Source organism: Alligator mississippiensis, chromosome 1 (assembly GCF_030867095.1).
Source record: "Alligator mississippiensis isolate rAllMis1 chromosome 1, rAllMis1, whole genome shotgun sequence".
In the NCBI taxonomy this organism is placed as follows: Eukaryota; Metazoa; Chordata; order Crocodylia; family Alligatoridae; genus Alligator; species Alligator mississippiensis.
In genome coordinates this window covers 119,443,159-119,457,612 of record NC_081824.1, presented here as the reverse complement: position 1 = coordinate 119,457,612, position 14,454 = coordinate 119,443,159, and the positions used below count along the sequence as shown (strand labels likewise).

Sequence of the window (14,454 nt, the reverse complement as noted above, 5' to 3'; positions counted from 1 at the left end):
TAAACAAATTCTTCTCTGTCTAATCCAGCATGATGCAGCAGCCACAACACTTAGCCATAAACCCTTTCACATTGGTAACACTGGTATGTCTTCAGTGTAGTCTAATCAATCATATGTTGCCAAGAAGACAGAACTAATGCTACTGTCACTGACACAAAGTTCTGGCAATATCATCACTGTGTTGATAAGAATGAAGGGATGTCATTCAGTTTTGTTTTGTTTTTTAAGTAACTGATATTTCCCCTGTTGTTTGGGGGAGAATACAATATATTGTATTTAAGTAAGGAGAGGTCTGATCCCATAACCACCTGTTCCTGGGCATTGCCCTTCAACACACATAGTAAATTTGGACCCTTTTTTATGAGGCAGGGATGCAGAAGATCTGCCTCTACATATGTGTTATGCATGTGTTTTAGAGTTGCAGAAGATTTCTAAAAAGGTATTAGAAACATCTATCTTTTCTCATTCCTGCTTCTGATGTGCTTTCTCTAGAAATACCTCAAAGGCACTGAAGATATGAGATGCCCCATACTACATAGAGCAGGAAATTTAATTAGCAATCTTGTTTGCAAAGTTCATGTTTTGCAAAAAACTCCAATTGAGAGCAACATCCTTGTGTGGTGTAGTGTATAAATAGCCATAATAGAAAACATCCATGTTTTGCAGTGAGAGATTTTTTGGAGCAGAGCAGGTGGAGAGGTTTTTTTTAAATACATTCATGCAATAATTAATTCATTCATTCTTTTGTTCATTCATTCCTGCTCACTCTGATAAAAGCTCTGGGGGAATAACATACTCTTTCCTAGGATCTGGAAGGGGGAGGAGCATGTATATTCACATTAAAAAGATAAAGAGTTTTATACCAAACAACTGTTAAAATAACTATAGTTTGAGAGATGTGTGAATTTGTTTGGCAACTATAAGCGTAGGTATAAGAATTTACACTAGATGAATAATAAATTGAGCTGAACTGTCACTGAAAAGTTCAGCTAATATTACTTGCCTTGATAATAGAAAAACTATTAAGTTCTGGTCAAGTTGCTCATTGAAGATAATGGATCCAGTTCTGATCTTACTGGCACTATTAAGAGCCAATGTGTCTCCACTCCTGTGAATAAAGTAATCAGAATTTGAACCAACTTTTGATTAAACTGCTATTTTTGCAATTCCCAAACCTATCAAAATTTGCCAATAATGAAAACACATGGGCAGAGGTGGCAGAAGTTTTCCCACAGAGGTTGAGAAAAGCATCTGAATTTTTGGGGTCCTGATACTGCACTATGCTTTGCAGCATAGAGATGAACATATAGGGTTTAAAATGGGCAAAATGCACTTAAATGCATATTAAAATATCAAAATAAGGAAGTGGCAGGTATGTGTCAAGCACCTCTACCCCCATATGAACACTTGACAGCTCATGCACAATGGGGGTTGAATCCCCTGTACATCATATGGTGCAATTTAGTTTATAGAGAGGTGGCAGAATAAGCCAAACTTAGAGCCATTCCACATGGCCTGTTCATTTCAGGCCCCTGAGATTTTTGGAAATGAAATTGCCTCCTTGGGAATTAATACATATAGAAGATAAGTTAATTCAAAGATCTTATTTTAATTAAAACTCTCTTTATAGCAGTGACAAAATTGCTCATTTTATATCCATATATAACTTTTAAATTCCTATAGTGTTCCCTGATGCACACAGTTTATGACAGTACCAGTGTGGTGTCTCCTCCCTCCATCCAAATTGTTATTGTAGTCTTTGGTGTTAGTCTTTCATTCCCACTTTTCTTTTCTATGTACATTGTAGGCACTTCCATGCAGAGTTTGTAAAGAACCACACATGTTAAGGCCCTAATTTTTGTTAGGTCTTTGAAAAAAATAATCATTATTAATAATAATATCATTAATTGTACTACAAGGATCCTATATTGATAAAGGAGAATATTTGATGAGGGAAAATGTTCAATAGTCAATTGCTTGAGTGACAGATGGTGCCTTTTCTTAAACAAAGAGAAGAAAGATGCATAGGACTTCTCTTCTCCTTCTTCTGCCCCACTCCACTCCAAATTCACGAGGACACAGCCACACTCCTTACACTTAGAAGGAGCATAGAGGCTTTCCCTGTTAAGGGTGTAAACCTCCTCGGTGAGGATAAGTGGGGCATGTAGTCCCACTAGGAAGGTGCAAAATGCACATTCTCCCTGTGCACTGAGTAGTCTCCAAATTGGCTGTTCCCTCTGATCTCCGGGGGGGGAAGCTCTTGATTACCCTCCAGTGCAAGGGTGAACGCACTCTCTGGCTTTCAATAATCATAGAAGTATAGAAAATAGAGTTGGAAGGGGGCTCAAAAGGTTACCTAGTCTATCACCAATGCCTATGCATGTTTAGCTTGCTCTTAAAAATCTCCAATGAAGGACAGTTTAGTGGAGGTTCCACTGCTTAACTAACCTTACAGTTCAGAACATTTTACCGAATATCCACCCTAAATCTCCCTTGCTGAAATTCATGTCCTAGGACACTAACACATTCAACCAGTATTTTCCAGGTTTTTATCAAACTGTTGCCTGCTAATAATATGTTAAGTTATTTCACTTAGGTATGTAGGCATTGGTTCATCAATAATATCTATACCACTCCAGTAAGGGAGTTCTTTCTCTTGTCAGTTAAAAATGGCTTCAGGCCAGACCTTCTGGGAGCATGACACTGCTACTGATGGGAAGCTAACCTTTTGGTATTTGCACAATGGGTTAATAGCAGGGGTTGACCCCAGAGGAGACTAGTTAAAAGGGGAAGATAGCATGCTTCATCACTCCTGAATGCTTACAGACAACTACTTTAAAACAGCATCACTGACTCAGTAGAGACTGTCAGTTCTCTTAGCTGTCATGTAGGGAGAGTTGATTTTGTGATGGACTGGACTGGCCATGCTTATGAACTTATTAAACTTTGACCACTAAACTGGGTTGTGCCATCTTCTCTGTTTCTGCCCGATCTCATCACCTCTTGGGATGCTGCTGAATCATTCTTGCGAAATAAAGCATAACCTTGGGGTTCATAGAAATACTTGCAAAGAGGGCACTTGCCACTTGGAAGATATTTCCAACTGTCATTTCAAAAAATGGAAAGACAGCGTGGTCTAGTACAGTGGTACTTAACTAAATATGGCCCCATGGGCCAAGAAATATGGTGGCAGAAGAGCGATGGTAGTATTAGTTGCTGTGGCTCTAGAAGCATTTAATGCTGCCAGTCCACCATTCCCCCACCATCAAATTTCTGGACCCATAGGGAACCTCCCAGACTGGATGACACATTCAATTGTTGGTGCACAGGGCCATGTTGCAGCCAAATCCAGCATGTGGGGTCCATCTTCATGCAGAATCCCATGCAAAATTGAGCCTGTGAACTGACCTTATCCATAGGATGCAACCCGTGGACTGGCCTCATGCCATTCATCTGGCCTGCAGAGCCAGAAGGTTAAGCCCCAGTTGTCTAATATATAAGTCACTGGTCTTATTCTGGTGGTCTGAGTTCTATTTGTAGGCCTACTATTGGGCTGGTGGGATGCACACTGGCACACAGAATCCTCTCTGTCCTTCCTGTCTCTGTTCCCCGTCCTGTCCTTCACCTGTCCCATCCATTTAGATTGTGAGCTAAGCCTAATTCACTTTCCATAATCTCTTAAAATGTGTTCTATAGCTCACCAACCTCTTAACACAACAGTAATTACACATGTAGCTTTAAACACAACCAGTCCCATGGATTTCAATGGGAATACTATATTTACAGTCACACACATGCGTAAGTGCCTTTCTGAAATGGGACCTGGATTAGCACACTTGTTTTCTGTGCAAAATAATTGCCACCTTTAGCTAGATCTCAGAATATAATTTATCCTTTCCTGCATGTGTGAGGTAGTGTCCATTATGCTGCAAATTGTCAGGCCAATCCTTTCCTGTGTTAAGGCTTTCTGAATGCCTGCCTTCCATGTTGAATTTGTGTTCTACATCATTTTCCCCAAGTGCATAATTTTCTATTTATCCAAATGTGTTTAAATTAATAAATGCAGCTAGAAGGCATTTTGCCACTATAAATGGCCTGGCTGAAGTCAGTTACAGCTTTAATAAAGATAAGGATGCTGAGTAATTTAAATAAACATGGGGAAAACATTGTTTGAATAGTGTTTTAAATAACAAAGTCACCAAGTACATTCAAAGATTCAAAGCATAATAACTAAAGACTGTAATATTGCAAGGGGCTCAAAATTATTCCATATTAGCTTATCTCGCTTTTTAGCAAGTTTGTTCAAAGGCCAGATTCTTAATGTTGATTAGCCCTTTACTAAACATGTAGTTCTATTGACTGTAGTGCTACTATCCATACAATAAAATACTGGTTACTATCAGGAGGGTGAAGTCAATCCCTAGGCCTATATAACAAAATGGCAGGGAGGACACTACAAGTGTTTGAGTCAGCTAGAAATAATTTCTGGTGCATATTCCAGAATTTGTATGAACTCATTGATTGCAAAAATTAACTTGGTGTATTAAAAAAAGAGTAATTGTTTTTTTCTATTTGGCCATCCATACTGTAGAAATACTCAATGTAGAAGTTACTGAATGATGGCTGTTTTTTATTTGGCCTTAATAATGACATTTTGAATTTAATTAAACTTCCCAGTAATTCTGCAAAATAACTGGATTGCTACAGTTACACTTCATTTTATTATTTCATTAATACGTGGGCTATGAAAGTAATACAATTTAAAACCACCTGCAAATTACTAAAGAACCAAACACCTGTTTTTTCCTCCAAAAATTTTGTCTTCTCTCTGTCCTTTTTTGATTTTCAGTTTATACTGTTATTTATGTTTCCATTCACCCCCTAAATAACTATTGAAGAAATAAGAAAAGATTCTGGAAAATGTCAGTGGAAAAAGCTCAGAATGGAAGCTGATATTTAGAGAAGGCAAATAGAAACCTGGATGTGTGCCACTTTTAAGTAGCTTGAGGGACAAAGAATGGAAAGGCAGAAAATGTAAATATGTATTGTAGAACCCTGGCATCACCTACTTAAAATATGTAAGGCTTTAATATGTATAGAGAGAATAAAGGCAAAAGAGAAATTAATTAAGACCTCTGAGACATATAAAGTCCATGAAAACTGGTCCTAAATCCAAAGTCAATTGGAGGTTTGCCAAATACTGTCAGATTTTGCCTATTATGGATATATAAAGAACAAGTGCTAACCACAACTATTTTTATAACTGATAAACCAAATAACCATGATACAAACATGTTCCAAATGTGGGAGATAATGCTAGTTTTGCCAAGCACCTAAGAAATAAATTCTCTAATGGATGCATAACGAACAACTGTGACTGGTATTTGTTCTTTTGAAAAACCCAAAGACAGCAAAATATTTCACTGTCAATTAATACCTTGGAATATCTAATGGCTTTACAGACACTCAGATTGATTTACTATAATCCTTTCATTTTCATATAAAATTAAGGTGTCTTTAGTGCAAGGCAAAATACATTAATGGAATGCAAACTGTTGATTCAGTGGTTGTACTTGTTTACAGAAATTAATTTCAAGCTATTCACAGCAAATGTCACCAAGGATTAGTAATTCATAAAGCTCAAATAAAACTAATTAGTCTTTGGAAACTGGCTTCTAACATTGTCACTATGTTAACAAAGTCCAAATAAATCTATATTGTCTCTTAAGTCTTGACAATCAATCATGACAATCTGGATTTAAATCCAGAAAGAAAACTTCAAACTCAGTGGGCTGTACTGAAGAGAAAGTAGTTACTCTCTACAGTGTAGGTGTTATTTTGTCTACTTCACAATATCCAGTAATGGCCTGATCCTGCATTAATTTCACTGGAGCTTTGGCCCAGACAAGGACTCCAGGATTAAACCCTAGCAACAAGGCCCAATTTTTGCCCTGACTTTTTCTCTTGATGTCAGTGAGACTGAACGTGTACAACCCAGAAGAGAAGAAAATTGCCTTTTAACTGAAATAAGGTTCTGTGCCTGATCCTACTCCCACTGCAGTCAGCTGGAATTTTGACCCCAGCTTCAAAACAGAATCAAATCTATCAAATAGAAAATAAGTTTTAATTACCACAAGAATTATATAGCCTTTAAACTATGCAATTCTGATAAGCTAGCATAAAATACCAATCTAACTGTAATTCAGCAACACATAGAACACAGCACAAGAAACTTAAATTAATTCAATAAAATGCATGTTTTCAAAATAACATGCATATTTATCACACTACATGATTACAACCTATTTCAGCAATACTTATCTAAATAGGATGTGGTGGCTTCCTTCTTGTTTTCTTTCTTTCTTTCTTTTTCTTTCAATGTTACTCAATAAAATAGTAGCAATATCAAATATAAATCATTTAAAAATTTAAATAATCTTTTTGATAAATCTTTTGTTCAAAGCACAGTTTAAAAATGTCTAAGTTAAATAAGGAGCAAAGCTCAGACATTAAAAATAAGTAAAGCTAAATAACATCCTAAAAGGCCCACAAAAATACAAAAAAGAAAAAACAACATTATGTCACATCAGACACTCTTTATATCAGGGATCGGATTTTACATTCCATGACAGGACAAAACTACTAATGGAGTCAAGAGATGCTGAATGCAATGTGCCTCCACACTAAACACTGAGGGAGGAAACATCTCATTTTCATCAGCAAATGTACAAAAACTCAAAATTAGGCATAGTTCATAGTCAATTTGAAATGCATTCTTTAATCAGATAAATGACGTCTAAAGAAAATCTTAGCTTCCACTCCTATCTACCTGGAAAAATCCACTTCAAGCCACCTCTAAAATCAGAACTGCATAATGAACCTGCAAGTTATAACCAGCCATGCTGTTTAGGCATCATTAAAATTAAACTTCCATACCTGCCCCTGGATTACATTTCATATGTATTTATATAATTAGCATTTAGGCTATTCTGGGATTTCCTCAAATCCAGTAAATATGACATTCCACACAATGCAGTTCTACATTTACCTCTCACCGGACAACATTTCTGTCCCTCACCAAATCAGTCTCCCCTTAACAAGATGCGGATCAAAAAGGCAGGAAAATGTTAGACATTTTAGCACAATTTGGCCCCCATTTCTCTCTCTCCCCACCCACCATTTGCCATTATTAAAGCACTTAACGGTCTGGCTTTCTGAGTCCTAGGGCCTAATTCTGATCTAACTAATGTCAGTGGAAGTTTTGCTATTCATTAAAATTGAAACAAGATCAGGTCTTCAATTCCCTTCTTAATTCTGTCCAAGACCATGTTGCTAAATTGTTAAAAATGGTTTCCTAATCCACACATTAGAAAGTCTACCGGTTATTTGTGAGTACTTAATACACAATATATGAGTATATAAGAGTATGAAACACTGCTTTACACATACACATGCAGACACCCAACAAGTAGGGGTGGTTACAAATTTCAGGAAATGCTCTTGCCCTGCAAAAATTAAGAAAAAAAGAAAATCCTCTTCTAAGCTTTCTACAGAAGTAAGGAAGGCAATAATTTATGTTATATTTAAATAAAAAAGGTCTACTGGCTGGGGGGAGGCTTTATTATATTAGCATATTCCAACGGGGCTAATAATAGTTAGATCATTCAATCTATCTAAATTGTAGACTGCTATAAAAATCTTTTCTAACTGCCATTTTTTTTCATGTATCTATACTTAGGCATAGCCTTGTGTTGTGTGGAAGAGAAAGAAGCCATCAGTCACACTGGTTTGTGGCTAGATTTATAAACCACAAGTTTTAATGCAGTTATTTTTTTTTTCCTGACTAATCTTGCACTAGTTGCTGATGTGGCCAGTGACAAAAAAAAAACTTAGCACATATATCACCCACGTGGTTAGAAATATATTGATTTTTCTTCTTTCTTTCTTTCGGCTGTAAAAACAAAACCAAAAAAAACCCCAACACCTCAAAGCTTGGAAAGGGAAAGGATTTGAATCTCTGGAAACTGTAAGGAGCCGGCCAGAATTGAGAAGAGCAATCGCCCTGTGTGCAACTCAGGTCTTGGAGCACTCCAGAGATTTCAAATGATGGGGAAGACACGGGTGTCCCGGGAAGAAGTCTACCTTGGATATGCCTTGGGCATTATCTTGGACACCAGGGATAAATTGATTTCAGGGAAACTCCCCAGCCGTGGCTCGCTGTTGAACGAGCAGTGGCGGGCTCTGCCTTGGAGGCTGGAGGGTGCGGGACATGGGGTGGCGAGCTGACTGCAGACAGGGACCCAGGGTGCAGGGAAATTGTTCGGGGAGGATGGTCATCGTCCCAGCCCTCACCTGAGCATCAATGGCAGTGTCTCCAGCTCGGTGTGCTGGCCGGGCGGCTCTTTTGGGAGGGGAAGTGAAACAACCACAGGGACAGCAGCACTTGAGAAGCAGCAGCCATCCTCAGGGCAAGAAGGACAGGCACACTTCCCGGTGGGGGCGGGGGGGTGCCTGCCTCCTGCTGCTTCTTTCCCCCCAGTCTGCCCATTACAGACCCCGGCTTTCAAGTTCCCTGCAGGGCTCCTCCGGCTTTCTCACCCGCTTTGGATCCGTGTCTCTGCTCCGGGCGGGCACAGAGCAAGCCCGGGCGGGTCTGAGGGAGAAGGAGGGAAACACTTAGCCAACTTGACACCTGGAAAACCTGCCCCTGTGTATCAAAGGGGGAATCATCTGCTTCGAGCCCTCCAGGCACTCGGATCTCAGAAGAGGCAGCCAGGTGCTTACTAACCCCCCTCTCCCCTTCGCCTTTTTCGCTCCCCCTCCAAAGCTGGGCTGTACCTCTTGGACAAGCCTCCCCTGCCACTGGGCAGTCTGTCCCCTCGGGAGAGGTCCGGCCGCCGCCCTGAGTCCAGGAGCTGGCCACCCACCCACCCGCCCCTGGGGAAGGCTGCGGGGCTTCTCCGAGGCTCCGACTCGGCTGGGAAGCCGGGACCCGGCGCTGCCTCCGCATTAGGAGAAAACAGCACGTCCAAGTGTGAGGACACCTACGGCCGCCCGGGGAGCGAGCGTTCGCCCGGCTGGTCCCGAGGAGCGAGTTCTCCTGGTGCAACATCTGGAGGGGGGCCACCGGGCACATCTGCAACATCTGGAGATGTTCCACCAGGAGCTCCGCCGCTGTCCCGCCGCAGCGCCCCTTCCTCTCCACCGCCTGGGAAACGCTCACCGGGCAGAAACGATTATCAAACCCTCCGTGACCTCCCAGTTGAGCCGCTACTGAGGGTTTCAATGAAACCACCCGCCCTGGTTTGTTTCTGCGAATCGCTTCTTTAAATTTGGTGGCAATTGTTTGTTTGCTTGTTTCCCTCGGTAGGAAAGTTTGGGAAAGACAGGGTGGGATGGGGATCTCTTGGGATGTCTTTTGGACCCAATGCAAGAAGTTAACTAGTCGCCTGGCTAGTTCTCCTCCCCCCCCCCCCCCCCCCCGCCCCAATCTCCCCCCGTGGTTTATTCGCTGGGCTAGGAAGAGGTGGGCGGCCAGCAGGTGTATTTATTATTCAGAGCCTGATAGCCTTAAAAAGGAATTCATCGTTTGAGAAGAGTCAAATTAAGGAGAGGTTGTGGATACTATTCAAATAACTTTCGCACGAAATATGCCAGCCTCCAGAAAGAGTTTCCGGCGCTCTCAGCACCCCCTGACTACGCCGAAAGGGAATCCGGTTCCTTTGCTGTCTGCGGTGATATATTGCCCTGAACAAGAAACAACCCGCCTTATCTCTGGATCGAATTAGTTCCCTCAATTGAGCCTAACGAGCAGAGGTTTTGCCTTCAGCGTTTCTTTCTTTTGCTACGTGCTCCGCTGCCCGATGCGGGGCTTGCAGGCAGTAATGACGGTCAGCGGGCTTTCCTTTCCCTCCACAGACATTTTCCTCAATCCAATCAATCGGATGAACGTGCCCGGCCCTTCCTGCCTTCTCTGTTGGGCTCTTGGAGCCCCTTGAAGGTTTTACAAGCACTCCGGTGAAAAAGAGCTTGGGCCCTGCCTGCCAAAGGGATGTGCAGAAGAGAGGTCTCCCCTTCCCAGCCCATGCCCCGGTTGCAAACTCCTCTGGAGGTCTTACTGTCCCGTCTGGAGAAGTTAGCACGTGTTAAAGTTTCTGCAGGGCGGGTTAGACCGTGCGAGTTTTCAGGCTGCTTCAGTCACACCAAGTCCCCGCTGGTCCCCCTCCCCGCACCCCCGCACTCAGCGTGTAAAGAGCACACACAAATCAATCGCAGGCCACCCCGGGGGCTGAGCCGCCTCTGGGAACACCTTGATCTGTGCAAATCTTCGTCTCACGTGGGCCAAATTGCACTCGGTTTCCACAAGCAGGCGTGTTGGTGGCAGGATCCTGCCCCTACCCCTCCCAGCGCCCTGCTGTCCCTTCCTGGGAGGATGGAGAGCACCCCCCACCCCCCAAGCCCCTCGCCCCAGATTGCTGGAGCTCAGCTGCAGAGGTTGCCTCCGTGCCCACTGGCATTGCACTTCACCCAGGCGGTGCTCACAGAGCGGCATGAAGACAAAATTTCCCGGCAAAGACACAGACTGTCAGTCCCTGACAACCCCGGCACATTCATAGCCCCCCTAGCTGCATCTGTTACCAGAGGAGCACGCTGAAACCAGTGCATGGAGCCGGTTACTTACTATAGCAAACACCGATCCTTCCTCCCTGAGCTTTCGCTGGCAATATTCTCTCCCTCGCTGGCTTGATGTTTGCCTGCCTGTGTCCAGTTCTTTGTGCAGCCTCTCAGTCCAATTCACAGATGACTTCCTCCCCACCCCCTCCTCCCCCAACACCTTAGTAGCTTACATTACTCAGTGAATCCAAAGAAAATACTATGAGAGCTGGAAATATGAACTGCTCTCCCTCCCGTCTCATGAAGGATCAGCTTCAGTTGCCACTCTTCAAAATCAACCAAGAAAAGAAAAGAAAAGAAAAGAAAAGAAAAGAAAAGAAAAGAAAAAGGAAAAGGAAAGAAAATAATAGAAAGCTCCAAAACAAAATTTAAAAAAAAATCCTTGTCACACAAACAGATTCAAAGTTTCCTATTTATTTTAATTGCTTTCCTTAAACAGCCTCCCCTTGTTTCGCCAAGGGGAAAGCAAAACGATAGCAAAGAGAGAGATGCATAGCCAAGTATTTTTTTAAAAGAGGTTTTAAGGGGAAGGCTACTTGTGGGTCGGATACCCCACTAATAATTACTTTTTTTTTGGACAAAGCAACCAGAGGCAGGCAGTTAAGGTACAATGCGATTGAAAAGGGCCCTGCACAGCTCCTCCCAGGTCTGACAAACGAGATGAGAAAGATGGGTGGAAAACGAAAGGCAAGGGGGAAAGGCCATACTTGGAGAAAGAAATTCAAAACTTTAGACTATTGTTTTGGGGTTGGGGAGAGCAGGACACAGCAAAAGAGAGAAAGAGAGAGAGAGAGAATAGTAAACAAAGCAAGGCATACCCCCTTCCTTCCTCCAACAGGACTTCCCCCACCAGGTTACCTAACGAGGAGATGCTAGCCTGAAAAATTACCCCAAGCAAATACACATCCCAAGCAGACCTTTTGCTCTCTCTACTGTATAGTAGATGCGGCTTTATACTGGAAATTAGAAACAGGGGGAGGAGAAGGCGTGAACATGGAGCGATGAGTGTGTGTTGTCAATCAGAGGGGTTTTGTGTCTCCTTGACTCCTGATGGTCCATGGCTGAGGTGTCCCAGGGTGGCACCACAATGCATATGAATAGGAGTCCTTGCTAAATGGGACAGTCAAAGCGCACCGCCCTGAATAATGGCACGTCATCCTAACAAGACCATTATAGATAGGAGGGCTCCTTTTGTCTCTTTTCTCTGCTGCAGCTCTATAAAAGCCCCTCTTTTTCAGGCTGAGGTTAGTTCAAGCATACACCAACCAGCTCTCCTGTAAACAAGCTGAATGAATCACCAGAGAGCGGAGGAGAGGGAAAGATTAGGGGGTGAGGGGAGAGTTTCCTAGCTTTGTGTGTGTGCGTGTTTGTCTTTTCTTCTCAGAGCCTGCAGTTTCTTTGGTTGTTTTTAAGAAGAGCAAGCCCACTGCACCCAGTCCAGAGCAGGGCAGACTTTTCTGGCTCAGGACCCCCAATACAATGAATTCTGACTCCAGCTCTGTTTCCAGCAGAGCTTCCTCACCAGATATGGAGGAGATGTACCTGAGGGATCACCACCACCACCACCACCACCACCACCACCAGGACAGCAGGCTCAACTCGGTCTCCTCCACCCAGAACGATCTGGTGCAGAAGATGTCCGGGGAGGGCCTCTCCAGAAATGGCTCCAAGGCAGGAGGGGAGGGCAGCAAGTACAAAATCAAGAAGCAGCTCTCGGAGCAGGATCTGCAGCAGCTGAGGCTGAAGATCAACGGGCGGGAGCGCAAAAGGATGCACGACCTCAACCTGGCCATGGACGGACTGAGGGAGGTGATGCCCTACGCTCACGGCCCGTCGGTGAGAAAGCTCTCCAAAATCGCCACGCTCCTGCTGGCCAGAAACTACATCCTGATGCTCACCAGCTCGCTGGAGGAGATGAAGAGGCTGGTGGGGGAGATCTACGGCGGGCACCACTCCGCTTTCCACTGCGGGACGGTGGGGCACTCCGCCGGGCACCCGGCGCACGCAGCCAGCACCGTGCACCAGGTGCACCCCATCCTCGGCAGTGCCTTGTCCTCAGCCAACACCTCCACCTCCCTGTCCGCCTCCCTGCCCGGGATTGGCACCATCAGACCCCCTCACTCGTTACTCAAGACTCCCTCTACTCCTCCCGCCCTCCAGCTTGGCAGTGGCTTCCAGCACTGGGCAGGCTTGCCTTGCCCTTGCACTATCTGTCAAATGCCACCTCCACCCCACCTGTCCGCCCTCACCACGACGAGCATGGCCAGGATCTCGGGAGAGTCCAAGGACTTACTGAAGTGACTTTTGCAAGCCTTTGGAGATCGGCCTTGGGCCCCAGGTCCCTGAGATGGTGGCGCAGGAAGGAAGCCTCCAGCCAAGAAGTCCTGTGCTCGCATGCATGCTTCTTCGCCTCGGATCCCCGCCCGTGCGGCCCCCGCACTGACACCTGATCTTGTCCAAACTGCAGTTGTTGTAACAAGGGATTAGTGTAGTAAGGACCTTGCAAAGGTAATGTTTTAGTTGGATTTTGGCCTATGTTCTCTTCTTATGCTAAAACAGAACGATATATATATATATATATATATATATATATATATATATATATATATATATATACACACCCCTGTTGTCAAACACAAAAATGTAAATATTTCCTTAAAATGGATGAAAAAAAAAAATGATAAAGAAGAGAGAGACATGGTTGTCATTGTGCTGCTCACAGCTACAAAGAGACGGTGCGTTGGTTTTGGGTTTGGGGAAGATTTTTAATTTTGTTTGATTGATTGATTGATTGATTTTGTTGGTTTGGGGGTTTTGTTTGGGTTTTTTGGTTTGCTTGTTTTTGTTCTCTCTCTTTAAGGGCAACATTTTCCATCCTGGGACCTCTTTCCTGCTCCAGTCCAGGGGCTGAAAGCTAGCGATGAATCTCAACCCTCTGATATGATGTAGCTCCCCAAAATGCATGCGTGCTTATCACTGAACCTTGTTTAAACATGTTGTACTGGCCACGGGGCCGTTTTCCTTGTAACAAGGATTTACTAGTGAATTCTCGAAAAGTATTTCACAAGTTCTCTTTTTCTTTTTTTTTCCTCGCCTGTGTCTATATGAAAGCAGAAAGGGAAATAGTGCAAGCCCCCCTCCCTCCCCAGCAGCCCCCAAGTCTCTTTGGCCAAGTCCTGCCAGCAGTGCAGTGTGTGGCTGGGCTGGCTGCATCTCCCACCGCTTCGCTCCCTTGCTCATTTTTCTGCATGCAGGGTCGGATTGGTCACTGTGTTCCTACATTTGAACCTTCTCGTTGTTTTATGCTTTGCTTTGTTTTCCTGGGCATTTGCTTGAAATATTTTGTTAGGACCTCAAAGACAACGACGTGTCTTTATTTTTTATATATTCTTGATAACTATCGATATATTTATTATTCACCAGTGTTTCTGGATGAGATTTCCAAATAAAAACAAAATGAAATAAAAGTTCTGGTTTTACCTTTGTGTGGGACTCTAAGACAAGGAAGGGGGAAAAACATTTGCCTGTTTTTTTCCCGGTGACTTTTCTCGGTAAACTGGAGGGGGCTGATAAATCTGGTTTGTGACTAACAAGAACTTCCTTAAAATAGCAATAAAAAGAGAAGGGATTGTCCAAATACTCCTTCACCCCCCCCCCTCCCGCCCCTGCGTGTGTGCAAATGAGTTGCTTGACTTACCGTTTTATTTCATTTTTATACCGCGTTGAAGATCTTTACGAATTCATAAACGAATAGCCACAAAGTGACTTCCGACAGAAAGA

The 14,454-nt window shown here is 43.5% G+C and overlaps 1 protein-coding gene and 1 long non-coding RNA gene across 2 annotated transcripts in view; one reads left to right on the top strand and one right to left on the bottom strand.

Moving 5' to 3' along the window:
- The window catches only part of LOC132243519 (uncharacterized), an 86,201-nt gene extending 77,576 nt beyond the window's left edge, over positions 1-8,625 (bottom strand). The window contains exon 1 of the long non-coding RNA XR_009455135.1: positions 8,353-8,625. This is a non-coding gene — a long non-coding RNA (uncharacterized LOC132243519). The remainder of the gene's footprint in view (positions 1-8,352) is intronic.
- A 983-nt stretch (positions 8,626-9,608) lies between these two features.
- On the top strand, positions 9,609-14,135 carry OLIG3 (oligodendrocyte transcription factor 3). Its single transcript, XM_059713451.1, has one exon. The coding sequence runs from the start codon at positions 12,154-12,156 to the stop codon at positions 12,973-12,975; it is 822 nt and encodes a 273-aa protein (XP_059569434.1). The 5' UTR covers positions 9,609-12,153; the 3' UTR covers positions 12,976-14,135.
- Positions 14,136-14,454: the final 319 nt, after the last annotated feature.

Bases quoted from the DNA above. Each gene is read 5' to 3' on its own strand.
- OLIG3 (XM_059713451.1), top strand. From the start codon at position 12,154: ATGAATTCTGACTCCAGCTCTGTTTCCAGCAGAGCTTCCTCACCAGAT.